Consider the following 17,244-nt stretch of genomic DNA (forward strand, 5'->3'; position numbering starts at 1 on the left):
CATATCTTGGCACCTGGGAACTATGCACCAAAGCTCAACTGCCTTTGTTACATCTGTCCAACTGCCTACCGGAATAGCCCCTGTAGAGGCCCACTGACTCTGTTGTTCACATTCCCTGTCATAAATGAGTACTGAATTTCGAAAGATATAGTTTGGATCCAGTACAAGGACTGCTAAGCCTTCCAAGCTCTCGCCTCCCCTGCGCAGCCATGCCCAGGGTCATGAGATTCACGTGGAGCAACAGTCACAAGGATCCAGAAGCTGCCTTGGGTTAAACAGTTCCCTCCTTTCTCTTCTGAGAGCAGGTTGGAAATGACTGCTAGGAGGACAGGAATTATCACATTATCTGGGTATGGTGTGTAGTGCCACTGTGTACAGTGGCAAAAAAAAAAAAGGTATGGCTGGTCCTGGCAGTTATATGCAAAACCAGATGAAATAACGTTTCCGAGGTGAGCAAACTGTAAGTAGACATCCCAAGATCAAGTGCCATAAGCACTAGTCCATTGTTCCCTACAACGACTGCCTTTGACTATTCTTATTGGCTGTTGTGCCAGGATTCCTAGGAAATAGGTTGTGATCCAGCCTCCACTTTGTCATGCCTAAATCCAAATGAAGTCAATACCCATGTATAGATTGTAACATTACGTCCTTAATTTTATTTTATCGAATAATCGGCTTACTTCTGAACATTGGGGTCAGGTAGGTTTTCCCGGTGAATGACCATGTGCGCGTGGTAAGTTGCCTTCAAGGCAAAACGTCTGTTGCAGATACTACAGCCATATCCCTTTTCTTTGTGAACTTCCATGATGTGTTTCAAATACTCTTTTCCTCGGCCAAATGTTAACTAAAGAATGAAACAATAGTGAGTGCATCACACACTGGAAAGAGAAAGAATAATTTGCAAACAGCAACCACTAATTAATACAACTTTGAGAAACAGTACAGTTAACCAACAATCAGATGCATGTTGTCAAGATCTTATTTAATTTGTGGCAATGAATCCTTTACCTCTGATTGGCTGGGTGAATATGTTAGCTTGGAGTGCGATTTACTTAGGAAACAATCATAGTGTGCATTCCATGTCTCTGAGAGAAGGGCTTCTTATCAGTGAGGCTGGGAATAAAACCTCACACAGCAAGGAACATCAGGAAATCCAAATGAGCTCATTTGCCAAAGTGTCTCTATTTAATTGTGCAGTCACAAGTGCACTCTTATAGTACTTTTACATTTTTTTCTTAAAAAGCAGTATTGGTGGCTAGAGCTCAGAATTGCACTCTAGCCCTTTATTCTACCTCTTGGGGAAAGAATCAGATTCAGTATCTGGAGAACTGGTCTCCAGCCTGAGAGTCTGCAACTTAGAGGGGTAAGTTCTGTAAGCAGTCAATGACCTCTTTAGATAGCACGAGGGCATACTAATGAACTTAACCAGAAGTTATAAAATGTATCTAAATGTTATAGGAAAGCATTGGTGTGATTTCACAAATCAGAAACATTGCAACTGTGCTCCCACACTGCCTTGGGGACAACAATGAGAGTACGTTTGCAAGATTGTAGTAGTGCAATAGTATGGTACTAAAAATATATATATATTTACCTTGATCTATACTGACAGTGGGAACAAAAATAGGGAAGGAAGGGGTGAACAGATCTTTTTCTGCTCCTTTAATGAAAGGCCGTACTGGATCCCCAGAAATAAAGAGAGACTGAATCTTAAACGGGACTAAGCTGCAGGAATTCACTCATGAATATGCAGAAGAGAGAGAGAGGGACCTGAAGGGACATTAGGTAGATATTTATACATGAGGAAAAGGGCCAAGAACCTGAAGCAAGATGGGGACAATCACAGAAGGAAATTCACAGATTTTGAACCATCACATTATAGTGGTACTTAAACTACTGTCTGAAACCTTCAAAGACCACTATTTAAATTCCAGAATCTACTCATGTAGTAGGGATAAGTAAGAAGACCTTTTCATGACTTCCTATGCTACTTATCTGTGCTTAAAAGACTCCATGTGTACATTGGAGGACACACAAATCTCTTGATTAAAGAATGTGACATTTCTCAACTCTCTCAACCCACAGCTCCACAAAATGTTTGAAAGTAGTAAAACTACCTGGCACCTTTTGCAGCTATACTTGTGAGGTTCAGAATCCACACTTCCATCCGAATTTTCATCATTTTCCTCTGAGGAGATTCCTATTTTGCCAATGAACTCTTCCCTTTGATGGTCATCCATTATTGCAATGTCCTGCACAGAGTGGAGGTTTAAATTCAAACGTTAGCCAACCAAAAAAAACAAAAACAAAGCTGACAATGTTTCTACAGTACTAAAACACAGGAAATCCTCAGGGTCTGAGATAAATAACATCTTCACTTGTCCCTTAGTTGAACTTCTGTTACCAACAAGACAGAATTGTCTAGAATATGAATGATTTCAAATGACCTAATCTAAATAATATAATGGTACATACTGGCTGCTTGCCTACTGTTACAAAGATATATGGTAAAGCTAAGGGATTTGTTAAATGCTAATAAAAGAATGACCTTAAAAAACTATTAAAATAATACTCGTACCCATCCTTTAAAAATGGATCAAAAGATGTTTCCCATATCTTATCTTATCATTCATGAAAGATACAGAAAACCACATTTTTCTTGTCTGCCTTGATAATAACTTTCCCTTGTATTCCATATCTTATAACATCACAGGAGCAACTGTAGCATCCTTAAGATTGAGATATTAATAACATATTTCATGGATTAGATCCAACCAGTTTTTCCACTGGTGAAAAAGTGAGGAAGGAATCCTTGTGGATTACCATAAACACAATGCTAGAGTTCATTGGACCTGCATGGACAAAAGCATTATGGTACATGGATTGTAATAAGAAGGATAATTGACAGAGTTCTGGGCAAAACTCTTGTATCGCATTAATACAGAATGAATTATTTTATCCCCGTTTAATTTATCTTCTTAGATAGTTTAAACAGGGGCCTCATTGTTCTTGAAAATCTTCTTCTATCTTTCCATTGACTAACAGTGTCAATTTAGCCATTTTGGCCAGGTCTGCCAACCTGGTCAAGCAGTCCTCTATCGGAGGTAGATCTTGCTTCTTCCATTTTCTAGCCAAAACTAGCCTTGCTGCAGTCGTCACGTGGAAGAACAGGCTTCTATTTTGCGTTGGGAGGCACTGCGGTAGTATGCTTAATAACATGGTCTCAGGTTTCAATGGGAATCTTAAACCCCACATTTTCTGAATTATAGTGTGCACTTTAGCCCAATACTTATATGCTTTTTCACATTTCCACCACATGTGATAAAAAGAACCCACTTTTTCTACACACTTCCCACATTCCCTTTCACGTCCTCCCACTTGCAGTGGCAGCGGGCGGGCAGAGACAGCTGATTAGTATAGCTATATATGCTCAAATATAAGCTGGAATTTTTTTTATTTGGATCAGGTATACTAGTAGTAGACTATCTGTATTCACCTTAGAAAATATGTATTTTTGTTGTTGTTTGGGTAAACCAAATGTACATGCCTAGTGCACAGAATAAATAACTCCTTTTTTAAACTGGATATTTTTTAAAACTAACTCTTTTGGGCTGATCCTGCATTGAGCAGGGGGTTGGACTAGATGGCCTGTATGGCCCCTTCCAACTCTATGATTCTATGATTCTTTTACAGCACACTGTTTTAGAATACTTGATGCATATATACATTCTTGCATACTTTCAGGGATGATGTTGTAGCTGCCAAAGCAATATTTTTAAAAACCTGCACAGCCAATCAGATCTCCACTGGCCAGTCAGAAGTCTGGATAGGTGAAAGACTTACCTGGTCCTTGTCTGGTTTCTGAAGCACTTGGCAGGCCCCAGAAAATGAGTCTGTGAGTGCCATAGCACCATGGGCACCATGCTGGGTATCCCTGAAGAACTGGAACTTGTCTTTGAGGAAGCCAGTGGTCAGTGTGCTGTAGTGGTTACAGTGTCAGACTAGGATCTGGGAGACTAAGATTTGAATCCCCATCGAGTCATAGAAGCTCACCAGGGTATCTTAGGCCAGTCACTCACTCTAAGCCTAACCTACCCCCAGTGTTGCTGCAAGAATAAAATTGAGGAGGGGAGGAAGAGGATGTAATCTGCTTTGGTTCCCCACTGGGAAGAAAAGCAAAGTATAACTAAAATACATAAATGAAATAATGTGATACCTTAAAATGAACATGAATATGATCTCTCAGTACATCTACCCTGAAGAATTTACGTCCACATATTTCACAGGTGTATTTCTTATCTCCGTGGGTAAGGAGATGTTTGTTCATATTGCTCCTACAAGAAAATACCTGAAAAGTAACAGGTTAGTGGATTAACATTGTTTTCCTGTTAAATGGGAAAGATTCCAGCTGTCATTCATTAATTAAAATTAAGTTGTCACGTTAGTTCTAAGTTCTACCTTCATCATACCATCACAGAAATGACAAAATAAGAACATGAGAGTCCTGCTGAATCAGACCAATAGTCCATCTAGTCCAGAATCCCATGTCACACACTGACTGACCAGCTCCTTTGAAGGGCCAGCATCAGGGCATGGAGGCTGAGGCCTTCCCCTGTTGTTCCAGAGGCCTCCTGGCTCTGGAATTCAAAGGGTTTAGTGCCTCTCTGAATGTGGACCTTTCCCTCAGTCACCATGGATAGTAGCCATTGATAGACTTTTCCTCCATTAATCTATCCAATCCCCTTTTAAACCTGTGGCCATCACTACATCCTTTGGTGGTGAATTCCACATTTTAATCATTTCCTGTGTAAACAATTATTTCCTTTTGTGCATCCTGAACCTACTGCCCAGTAGCTTCACAGGATTCCCTTGAGTGCCAGTATTTCGGGAGTGGTAGAAAAAGTCTTCTTTCTTAACTCTCTATGTTCCATGCATAATTTTATAAACCTCTGGCATTTATCACTTTATTATTGTAAAAATAAGTTAACTGGGTTGTTTCTGTTTTATGTGAACTGCCCTGAGCCTTTAGGGAGGGTAGTGTATAAATATAATATACAAACAAAGAAGCTTCCAAGCATTCTCCAGAGCCCTGGAGGTGTTATGCTAGTTGTGGAGGGATTTAATTTTTAACATATTTAACAAAATATAAAAAAGACTACTAAATAAGCCTACTGCAAGCTTAATGCAGCGGGCGCGAGCGGGGCTCAGGAGGCGCGCTGGGGCTGGGGCGGCTTGGGCTTGGCTGCGGGATCCGGCGGCGTGGCCGACCTGGTCATGTCCGAGAGGTTTTGCGGGCTGTTGGGTCGTCGGCGAGGCACTTGGGGGCGGCGCTGGAGGGTGGGAGGCCGAGTGGTAGGCCGACTGGGCAGGGCGCACGGCGGCAGGGCAGGGGCAGCAGCGGGTGGCGGCCTGTCGGCGTTGAGGCACTTGGGGCTGGCGCTGGAGGGTGGTAGGCTGTGCAGGGCGCACGGCCGTGGGGCAAGGCCCGGGGCCGCAGGCACAGCAGCGGGTGTCGGCTGGCACGTCAGGTGGCGTCGCGGGGCAGTCCTGCTGTGTGGTCCGAGGGCCAAGGTTGGGGGAGGCAGCCTCAGGGGCGCGGCAGCGGGCGGTCGGAGGGCGCGCCACGAGAGAGCGGCCATCTGGGCTGCATGGCAGGGAGGCAATGGCGGCGGCAGGTAGGTCAGGTGGAAGGGGGGCAGATTGGGAGGCGCGAATAGTCCGTCAGCAAGGGACCAATCGCGAGCCGCAGCGCAGCTCGCAATTGGTCCCTTGCCGCCGGACTGACATTCGGAGGGCCCAATCGGCAGGCGCTGCACACCTGGCAATTGGGCCCTCCAAGTGTCAGTCCTGGGGAAGGGGCCTATGGGCACCCTTCCTCATCATGGACAGGGCCCACCTTCGGAGCCCTTAACCTATTATTTAATCCGCTCCGCTAGGAGGTTAAAGATTGTTAAGAGGACCCAGGGTGGTTTATACCTTATTTGGGCAGGTCAACCCACCCCCTCTCAAAATGCACAATGGTGGCCATGAAGAGGATGGAACGGGGAGAAGCTCTGGCCATACAAACCTTTGCTGGCTGAGGCTCATGTACTGTAGTTGACCTGCTGAAGTCCAGTGCAGTGAGTCCTTTTGGGTTTAGGGGAGGGGTTTTTTTTCTTTCGTTTCTTTTTACTCTGCATGGGTTGGAGGGAGAGAAGAGGGGTCTACTTCAGCCTCAGGCTTGAACTGGTGGAGCAGGTCACTGGACTGCTTCAGGATGGGTGTGTGGGGACTGGGACTGGGGAAGAAGCCTGGGGAGCCTCAGGCTCAGCCTGGTGGAACAGGATGCTGGATTACTTTGGAACTTGGGGGTGAGTGGGGACCAGAGCCTAGTTCCCCCTCACCACTGCAACCTAGCATTTTGGTCCTGGCAGTAGGCTGTTTTCCAGTTGAGTGAATCCTCTTAGGGTTGGGTGGGTGGGTGGCTTCACGCCTCCTGATTCATCAGTCCGGCAGCAAGGGACCTATCGCGAGCCACGGCAGACTGACAATCGGAGGGCCCAATTGGCAGGCGCGATCCGATTGTCAGTCCTGGGGAAGGGGCCAATCGGCACCCTTCCTCATCCCGGACAGGGCCCACCCTCGGGGCCCTTACTGTTTTATTTTATCCGCTCCACAGGAGCGATTAAAGATATTCACAGTTCCTTCCGGTTTCTCTAATTTGTAAATGCATAAATCTTGTTTTGTAAATATGTTTATCTATTTTTGTACTGAAATAAAAATTTTAATGTGCAATGATAAAAAAAAACTCCTACTGACGCAAGCCAATGAGAGTCAGTATGGTGTAGAGGTTAAGAGTGTTGGAGTGGGATTTGGGAAACCCAGATTTCAATCCTTACTTGAGTCATGGAAGCTTGCTGGGTGACCTCAGGTCAATCACAGGCTCTCAGCCTAACCTACCTTGCAGGTTTGTTGTGAGGATAAATAGAGGTGACGTAAGCCACACTGGGTCCCCAATGGGGAGAAAGGTAGGGTATTAACGTACTAAATGATTAAAAACACAAACAAAGAAGATATCTTACCTTTCCACATACAGGGCAACCAGAGGGCTCCTTCTTGTAGCGGACCATGTTGTCTGTGCTGTGCTCAAAGTCCTCTCTTTTTACACGCCTCACACCTTAAGGTAACAGTTCCCACCAAAAATAAAGAACAAATATATAATAAACTATGCTTTCTACTAACATCTACGATTTAAAAAATACATATAAAATAACACACATCATAATGCAGATGAAAACAACCCTTGAAAATGTATACACTATCAGCACGGCTCAGCTTGCACAGAAATCAACAGATGGGATTCAGTATCTTAGTTCCTGGCCATGCAGTGAATTTCATGTTCAACCATCTGAACCTGCATGTTCCACAAATAAACCAAAGCTACTAACTTCACCAGCCAAACCTTTTTCAACTTTTTGACCATGGAGATACTGCTGAAATATTTTTCAGGCTTCAGGGTACCAGGAAGTTATTTCAGCTGACCACTCTTTCCTTGCATACACCCTGGAAGTAAGTGGAGCCTCAGCTGGCAAAGGTTTAAATGGCCACCACCACCCTCCTTCCCATCCCCTTGCAGGTCCTTCACTGGCAACTTTGGGAGGGGGCAGGTCAGCCTGCTCAAATAAGGGTAGAAATTTAAGAATTATTTTATTTTATTTTTACTCAGAGTCAGAAATAGAAGGCACCTGGTAGGATGGCTCTCCCCAGCTGCCATTTTAGCCCCCCCCCCACACACACATGGAATCATTGAGAGGCCTTTGTGGTGTGGTATTGTATAGGACTCCAATGCCATGGTTGAGAAACCTTTATCCAGACTGTTGTGACCCTTCAGTATGTAATAACAAATTACTTAATTACATTAATGCACAGGGTCTTGGCTGGAGTGAGACTTTTGGGTTTTTTGAAAATATTGCAAGATAACTAATGCTGAAACCATACTGTGAAACCATATAGTGAACGGTTATATCCTTTTTTATCCTCTAATTTATACCTGTTATTCAGAGACAAGCACTCTGAGCACACAGGAAAATCAGAGAAGACACTTCATCGCTTTCAGTGGGTGTATCACTAACCACTGGCTTTTTGCAGAGAAATAGTGCATTTTCATGCTGTTTTCACAGACATGTAAATGGGGAGCTTTTGTCTCTGGACAAAGCTGAAAAGTAGCAGTATGTACCCCATACTTTTATAATGAATATGCAGATGATGACATCTTTGAAAACTCCACTGAAGTCAGTAAAACACAATTTTTACTCGACTTCCATCGCATCTGCAAACTTGCACCCAGCACAATTATATAGGACTAGTAATCATGCCCGCTGTAAAATAAATACAGCGGGCGCTAGGCAAGGGAACCCCCGGCAGTCGCGCGCAGCGCGGCTGGCGGGGGCTCCCTTGGCTGGTGGCCCGACGCGTCAGGCCGCCGGCAAGGAAGCAGTTGCTTCCTTGTCGGCATGGCGGGAATCGGCCGGGCCAATGGTCTGTCCGGAGGAAGGGGCCAATCGGCACCCTTCCTCATCCCGGACAGAGCCCGCCCTAACTCCTCCCCCTGAGCTTTACAGCTTTATTCAGTCCACGGCGCCCGCAGTGCTGCGGGCTGTGTAAAGATAGTTCAGTCACTCATTGGCCACCCTCTGGAGGGAACACTGAGTGACTTCAGATGACTCACACAAACTGAAATGGACAGGACGCTAAAATCTGCACGGCTGACCACTTGCCCATTAGACCCCTACCCTTCATGGCTACTTAAAACAGCTGACGTAATAATAGCGCCCCCCCCTTTCTGGGAGATAATCATTCCTTCCCTCTCACTGGGAGAATTTCTGGAGGGGCTGAAAGAGGCAGTGGTGTGCCCTCTGCTGAAAAAAACATCTTTGCACCTGCAGGAGCCCACCAACTATCTACCTGTCTTGCATCTAGTGTTTCTGGGGGAAATGGTGGAAAGGGCTGTGGCAGACCAATTATCAGCATTCCTGGATGAGGCTTCAGTCCTAGACCCATCCCAGTCAGACTTCTGGCCTGGCCATGGCTTTGTTCCTTCCTCTGGGGTCACGGGCAGAGGGTAATAATTTGAGAGACAATCAAACCACTACAAATTCACATGTGGAGTTCCACAAGGAGCGGTCCTCTCCCCAATCTTATTTAGAATCTTTATGTACCCAGCTTGGTGTAGTGGTTAGGAGTGCAGACTTCTAATCTGGCAAGCTGGGCTTGATCTTGCGCTCCTCCACATGCAACCAGCTGGGTGACCTTGGGTCGCCACAGCCCTGATAAAGCTGTTCTGACTGAGCAATGATATCAGCACTCTCTCAACCTCACACACCCCACAGGGTGTCTGTTGTGGGGAGAGGAATGGGAAGGCGACTGTAAGGCTCTTTGAGACTCCTTCGGATAGAGAAAAGTGGCATATAAGAACCAACTCTTCTTCTCTTGCCCAGCTGGTGTGGAGTATTGGGCTTGGGTGCCATCGATATGCAGATGACACTCAGCTCTTCCTTTTTATAGATGGCCACCCTGATTCATCCCCAGAATCCTTAGCCAGATGTCTGGAAGCTGTGACGGGATGACTGAACAAAGTCATCTGAAGTTGAACCCTTCAAAGACTGTTGATGTTTAATTTTAAAAGAATCGTTATCACCAAATGCTATTGTTACTGTTACTACTGTTGTTATCCTGCTGTTATTACTAAGATAATTTTACCTGTACTATAATTCCAGGTTTCCTGTAAACCGTCCTAAGCCACAAGTGGAGGACAGTATATATATAAATATAATAAAGAAATAAATATAAATAAAGAAATAAATAAATAAGAAAGTGGGATATTTCAATTGTGTTGTCTCTTTCAAGCTTTACAGGAGAACAGATCTCTGTTATAAAGGGCAAACTCTTCTATGGCACAAGCATATCCAGCAATAAATTTCCAGTACAAATAGCTAGAATGAGTATGAGTGTTTAATACAAAGGAAAGACAAAGGAAAGACAGAAATTTTCCCAAAATATTTACACAATCAACAATAGGCATTCATGAGCATTTCTCAAAATTTCCTTTAGTAACTGAGCAATGAGATTGTGCCTTTGAAACAGAGAGCTGAATTCAATGGCTGCTTTATAATCTATCACATTGCTTCATTATCATGAATGACAAAAAGAACCAAGCAAAATCTACCTACTGACTTCATTTTATACAATATATATGGAACATGGTCTGTTTTTGGAAAGAATATCAGCAGGTACTTGACTATCAGCAGAAGCTGAGCAAGGTCACCCAATATTTGCATGGGAGACCTTCAAGGAAACCAGGGTTGTGACACAGAAGCAGGAAATGGCAAACAGCCTCTGAATGTCTCTTACCTTAAAAACCCTTCAGGATCTCCATAAGTCAGCTGTGACTTGACGGTGCTTCCCACCACCACACCAGCATGCAGAGGAATACATTTGCTCATACCCCAGTCTCCATCACCATCAAGATCCAGGATGTTCATTACAAATGTACTTACCTTCCAGATGTCGCCTCTGGTGATCCAACATGACATCTTTCCGGTAAAACAACTTATTGCAAATCTCACAGGCAAATTTCTTGTCCCCGTGTTTCTTTTTGTGTTTTGAGAGGTTGCTGTTTGTAGAAAAGAATCTGAAACACATTTCACACTGAAATGTCTTATCGTCTGCAAGAAAAGGAGAAGAAAAGCAAAGAGCCAAAATGCAGTATTTACATTTAGCAGTTTTTAAGAAAGTGTCAGTCAAATCCTGTGTGCGGATCTGGACAGGGGCTGTCTCTCAAAGCCAACAAGCCACTTGCTCTCCGTCTTACACCGGAGTACTCATCAGTATCTTGTCTTGAACAGGACCTTGATCATGATGTGATACATAGCTGTGGCAGCGCCCAGAGCAGCCTGTGCTCATTATACCTATTAGCTTCCTCAGTGGAGCAAGTGTGGGAGAGTCCACCAGGTATGCTAGTTGCAATCCTTTACCAATAGTATAATATCAAATTCTAGCATCCACTCATCCTGGTGGCTCTCCACTGGGATGATTTGGGATCTTCATGAGATATCAACATTATAACCAACCCCATCTGGAGACCAGAATGCCAGCCTTCAGTGGCAAGCAGGACCTAGGCCCCAGTCTCCACCCACTTACAACCAAGCCCTGAAGTGGCCCAGCGGTTTGCTCCACTGGAACAAACTTGAGGCTGGAGTACAGCCCCCCGCCAACTCCCTCCCATGAAACAACTCCCCCAAACAACCCCAAGAGGACTCACGCAGCTGGAGAGCAGCAGCTGGCTCTGACCAACACTAGGACTGAAACCAGGCCAAAGCAGCAGGCAGGAGTTAAGCCCCAGCCCCCACCAATCCCTGAACACCAAGGCAGCCCAGCGGTCTGCTCCTCCAGGCCAAGCCTCAGGCTAGGGTAGGACACTCCACCCATCCTCCATAAAACCCCCTGGAACACCCCTTTCCCAACCAAGAGGACTTACCCAGCTGTAGAGTGGTGACCAGCTCTTCCCACTGCTGTAACTAAAAGGCCAGGCTGCAGTGCTGGGCAGAAGCTAGGCCCCATTCCTCACTCCCGTCCCACAAACCTCAAAGCAGCCCAACAGCCAGCTCTGCTGGGCAGAGCTTGAGGCTAGGGTAAACCCTTCCCAAACCACCCACCCACCCAGCTACCTAGAGTAAAGAACTCCAAAACAGCCACCCTAACCAACCCCAACAGGACTCACTGTGCTAAATTTCAGCTACAACCAATAAGTTGACCATAATAGAGTAGCCTCGGCTGGCAAAGGTTTGTATGGGTGGGGCCCCTCCCCTCCCCACCCCTTCCAGGGCCATCATTGGCTATTTTGGGGTGGGGCAGATCAGCCTGCTCAAATAAGGTGAAAACTACCCTCAACATTTTTTTAATGAAAGTAAATCTCCCCCAATCACTTTAGCCCCTCCTTGATTACCCAACGGTTATGGATAATCCTGTTTGGGAAAAGCTGCCCTGGACCATAGTTATTCAACTCAATTGAGGTAACTTGATTATTAGCATACCTGTTCTACAATTGTGGAATTCTAATGCACTCTCTATCCGAAAAGCTTTTTCACACGTAGCACATCTGTACCTGTATTCATTGTCAACCTAAGGATAAACAGTTAAAAAAGACTGAAAAGGAAGCACAAATAACATGCTGTAACAGTATTTATTTTAAAAATACTCCTTTAAACCCAACACTACCCAAATTGCTTTTTAATACACTATCACAGTTTTTGATACTTTTATATCATATACCATGTTTCTGCAGTTAAACTTTTTAGGGAAATAATATAACCAGATTTATCTGACGACAACAGTAACTTCGTTCAGTCACATATCAGCAGCTTTTGTCCACTGTGACTGCATCCCTACCCTTTAGCCCACTGTAACTTACTGATAGAGCAAAATACCAACCTCATTCCTACTGTGCTTATAGGAAACATGCTGCTTCAAACTTTCTTTGCGACTGAAAAGCTTGGCACACTCTTCACATTTAAATAATTTGTCACCTAAGGGATCAAATTATAACACAACAAAGTCAAGTCACTCATGTCACCAAATCAAAATTTTGGAAATAACTAAGACAGCTAAAAATAAAAAGTAAACAATATTTGAAGGTAAAGGGAGACCAAATATTTATGCTGTAGTCGCCAAACTTAAGAGGTCACAGAGCTATGATACTGCAGCTAAGTGGTTCTGTTTTAGAATGTTTTTTAACTGTAATGTAATCGTAAATCATAAAGAAAACAATTTCCTCCTTACTAGGTGAGTGAAATTCTGTACAGATATCTTCAGAACTGAAGAAGAGTGATACTGGACAAAGCCAATAATTTATCAAGCCCAGTATCCTTTGCCTGAAAGAGAGATTTCAGAATCAACTTTATATTTTGCACTCATGCATCAATTTCTGGGCATAGAATATGTGCATAGCCTGCAATTATGAATGAGAGCCGATGTTGTGTGGTGGTGAGAATGCCAGACCAGGATCTGTGAGACCGAGAACTGAATCCCCACTCTGATGCTGAAATTTGCCAGGTTAGCTTGGTCCAGTCATACACTCTTGGCCTAATCCACCTCACACAGGTCTTGGGAGACTAAAAATGGAAGAGAGAATGATACAAACTACTTTGGGTTCCCAACTGGGAAAGGGGGGGGGATAAATGAAGGAAATAAATAATGTTTTTGTATGCCAAAAAACACAGAAGGGTGCTTATTATTTCCCCAGACAAAAATGTATATTTTATTTTAAATTGTGAATCAGTTTCCTAGTACAAAACATGACCCATGAGGTTTCAGCAATAAACAGATTCAACAGAAGTACAAGTAACCATGGAAAGTTTATAGGTTTCGTAATCCAATATATGAAAACTTAAAATACCCTTTTGAATCGAATGAATCGAATGACTTTTTCTAGAATAAGCTTAATGCCAAACCAGACATGACAGACATTCATGTGCACAACTATTCATGTGTAAAAAGTCTATTTTTCTTATATAGATTTTACAAAAAAAACAGCATGTGATGCTGAAAGTAAGCTGGGCTACAAAAAAATGCTTGATGTTATGAGTAGAGAAAGGTAAAGCCAGGAAAGACCACCTTCATAAGCCCTTCTGTGTAGAAGGAGGAGGAGGAGACCTCCTCCCATTTGTCCACATGATAGCAGAAATGTGAATAAACACATATGGATCACCCATCATGTCTCTGAAACTATAAGCCCTTATATTAGAATGGCACATTTCATAAAGAAAAAATATATAATTACATAAAAAGGGACATCACTAACATTTATTTGAAAATGCTCTCCTGAGGATAGGACCATCCTTGGAAGACGAGCAGCACTGCAGCAAAGCACCCTGTGAGGCCCAGCTCTGAGCCCTGCCACTCTACTACTGCTGGCTGTGGCTCCCCTCTTCCAAGGCCAGTTCCACTCTCCCAAGGGCAGGGCTGGCCTGGGAAGATGCGTGGCACTGCAGCAGAGCACACTGTAAGGCCCAACTCTGAGCCTCATTGCTCTGCTGCCACTGCTACCACTGCTATCTACTAGCATGCTTCCTACGGCGGGACAACAGACGGCATATCCATTATCATTTCTATTATAGGAAGTGCAGCAGTAGATGTGCTCCACATCAAAAAATAAATATTACTGCCATCAGTTATGCTCTGGTTCCTGAAATAATGGAGCAAAACAGAAGCCAGGTACAACCCTACCTTCAAAAATTATTAGCGGCTGCTGAATACTGTAGCATTGTGAAGGCACAGGAGGAGAGTACATAGCCAACAAGGATATTTTTTTGAAAAAGTTGTTGAAAATTTGATTATTTTGAAGCACCAGATGGTTGGAGAGATTATGCTGCTTGTCACTATACATATTATCCAGTATACATTAGCTAAGGAAAGAATTAAATCAGCCTAACCATGACATGAAATTTGAATCATATGCCCCTGAAGCAGAAATGGATGCATTATTAATCAGTAAAGCTCTTAGTCAACTGTTTTGATCCAATTTGGGTTTATACATTTAATTTTTTAAAGAAGTTTTTATTATTAAATCATATTTAAAAATTAAGACCTATATCCAGATATACATAGTGCAACATCCATCCGCATTAATTATTCTACTCATAAGCCAATTAAATGACTTCAACATATAATATATGGATTCCAGGAAAAGACAACTAATTTCTACATTTCAAATGATAGGAAATTTTCTTTAAACTTTGGCAAAACCACAGATGGGCCACCTAACTGATATTTCAGCTATCTATAACTGAATCTTGTTTTATTTTTACCTGCTGGGTTATGAATTTGCTGCCATAACTAGCTGTGGAAGCTTCCAAAGAAAACCAGCTTGCACCTACCATGAGAGCGGATGTGCCTGCTGAGATTACTGCTGTTCTGGAACATCTTACTGCAGATGTTACATTGATATATCCGCTTGTGTTCTCCAAGTTGCTTGATCAGCTTTCGCCGTATCCCATGTCTACTTGAGAGGATTAAACTTCTCTTGAGGGACATAGAGCTTTGGTGATGAGGATACCTACCAGATTGGAAAGAAGTTACAACAGAAAAGTTCAGCCATGCTGTGAAAGGACTGCCTTGGGAGACAGTTACCATAGATCATTTTTAAATCTACATTTCTTAACAGAATCAGCATACTTTACAACTATTGACTCATTTATTAGTCATTGTTTGATGCTGGCCAGCCAGCTAATGCAACATGCTGGTATAATCCTCTCACTAAAATGTAATCCTTCAGCACTCACGTGAGGGAATTAATTTCTTCGAAAGCCTTCCCGTGTCAAAAGCTCTTCCTACATGGGAAGTTTCTCCTTGGTGGCACAATCTTTCCTTTTGAACAAATGGCCCCCAAATGTGTCCTACTAGGAACATAAACAGCTTGGAAAAACATGCTTCCCTGACCATTAGGAGCATTCCTCACAGTGAGTTTTATTTATATATCTGGCAAAAAAAAAAAAAAGGTATCCTACTTAATTTAGTTTAATTAAAAATACAACACAAAAATCTAATATAAGAAAGATACAAATAAGCCATACACTAAAAAAATCAATTGCAATTGAACAAGGGTTGAACACTCTATACAATTCTAACCCCACTTATGAATTCTAGCCCAAAGTGCCAGGTGGGCAGCCATGCTGATCTGCAGTAAAAGAGCCCAATTCAAGACCAATAGTAGCTTAGAGGGCAGCAAGATTTCCAGGATATAAGCTTTTGCGAGTCAATGTACCCTTTGTCAGATACCTGATGAAGGGCGCTTTGACTCTCAAAATCTTATATCCTAGAAATCTTGTTGGCCTTAAAGTCACTAATAGACTTTTACTTTTAAAAATTATTTCTCTCGTACTGAATCTTATTCGAGATGACCATAACTACTGGGTTATATCCTACCTATCAGCTATATGCAAAGACTTTTCTCCACTGCAAGAAGCCTTCCTCCAAAAGAAGAGCCTTCTTTGCCAGAGGAAGGTTCCACACATAGCAGGGTAGAAGGGCAGTACACATGAGCACATTCTATTCCTCTTTCACATTAAAATGAAGAAAACTGAAGTATGATGCAAAAATGTTGACCATTCGCCTTTTTCTGAAGGAACTTACTTTGTTATGGAAGTCATACTGTTTCCAGTACTGGGAAGCTTCCCCAAAACCATCTCCATGATCCTTTCTTCTGCAGCAGAAGGAAGAGCTACCTCATCAGGTGGGATTTCCGTTATAATTTCAGCAACACGGTCCTCTTTTGATTGAATTCATTATTTAAAAAAAGGGAATTGTAAGTTTTTAAGTACCAGCATACAGACTAAGAATACATTTATTAGTTTGGCCGTAAAAAAAAATTGCAGATCACAAACAACACAAAAAGGCAAAACTGAAAAGCAGAATAAGAATCGATAATCCCTCATGGAAACAAAAGAACGACATGTCAAATGGAAACAGTGCCTAAATTGTTAGCGTTTTGATTAACGCGGATGGCAAACATATGAAAAAGTAAGCACAAGTAATGTAAAGCAGCCAATGCAAGAAGGTGTCTTACCAACATCATTTTTGTCTATAAGGTAATTCATAAATTATCTTAGATAATCCAAGTGAGAAGAGAGGCAACACATTTGAGAAAATATGTATCAGATGGCAGTGGGAGGAGGTACATTTTTTCTTATTTCTAGGGTAATTTCTATGTCCATTAAAAAGACACCCCTTGTATGTAAAAACTGCAGTTATAAATCACAAACTCTAATATGTTCCATAATTCATATGTATGTCTTAAAGAGGAAGCAGATTGCAGCAGAGAAACCAGCTCTGCAGCATGGAGGGATATGGGAAGTTTGGCATATCCATCACAATATAATTTTATCATTAGGTATTATTATATGAAAGGCCATTGTGAGCAACTTTTAATAGCCTGTAAGTCTCACCAGAATGATCCTTATCTTCCACAATCACAAGTTGAGTTTCTGCCTTTGCTACTTTTGGCTTCCTGCCCCTTTGGGTTTTTCTTTTCATATCTGCACTGATGTTGGTATTTTCAGAGATTACAGGCTGACTGGAAGGATGAGCTTCCACAGCCTTTTCTGGAAGTGCATCATTTTCATTAGCCTGAGGAGCTCCTTTGGCTTGCTCCAAGTGACTCAGCAGATGTTCTGCAAGGAAAGATCAAAAATATTTGACTGACAGGAAGAT

General features: G+C 42.9%; 1 protein-coding gene across 3 annotated transcripts in view; it reads right to left on the bottom strand.

Moving 5' to 3' along the window:
- The window catches only part of PRDM15 (PR/SET domain 15), a 55,621-nt gene that overhangs the window by 19,081 nt on the left and 19,296 nt on the right, over positions 1-17,244 (bottom strand). For all 3 annotated transcript variants that reach the window (XM_077342765.1, XM_077342763.1, XM_077342764.1), the window contains 10 exons: positions 16,980-17,204; positions 16,168-16,303; positions 14,913-15,091; positions 12,469-12,563; positions 12,072-12,159; positions 10,536-10,703; positions 7,062-7,156; positions 4,217-4,348; positions 2,118-2,252; positions 681-844 (listed from right to left, as the gene is read on the bottom strand). In XM_077342765.1, the coding sequence (XP_077198880.1) occupies positions 681-844; positions 2,118-2,252; positions 4,217-4,348; positions 7,062-7,156; positions 10,536-10,703; positions 12,072-12,159; positions 12,469-12,563; positions 14,913-15,091; positions 16,168-16,303; positions 16,980-17,204 (1,417 nt within the window). The remainder of the gene's footprint in view (positions 1-680; positions 845-2,117; positions 2,253-4,216; positions 4,349-7,061; positions 7,157-10,535; positions 10,704-12,071; positions 12,160-12,468; positions 12,564-14,912; positions 15,092-16,167; positions 16,304-16,979; positions 17,205-17,244) is intronic.

This window comes from Paroedura picta, chromosome 6 (assembly GCF_049243985.1).
Source record: "Paroedura picta isolate Pp20150507F chromosome 6, Ppicta_v3.0, whole genome shotgun sequence".
NCBI lineage: Eukaryota > Metazoa > Chordata > Lepidosauria > Squamata > Gekkonidae > Paroedura > Paroedura picta.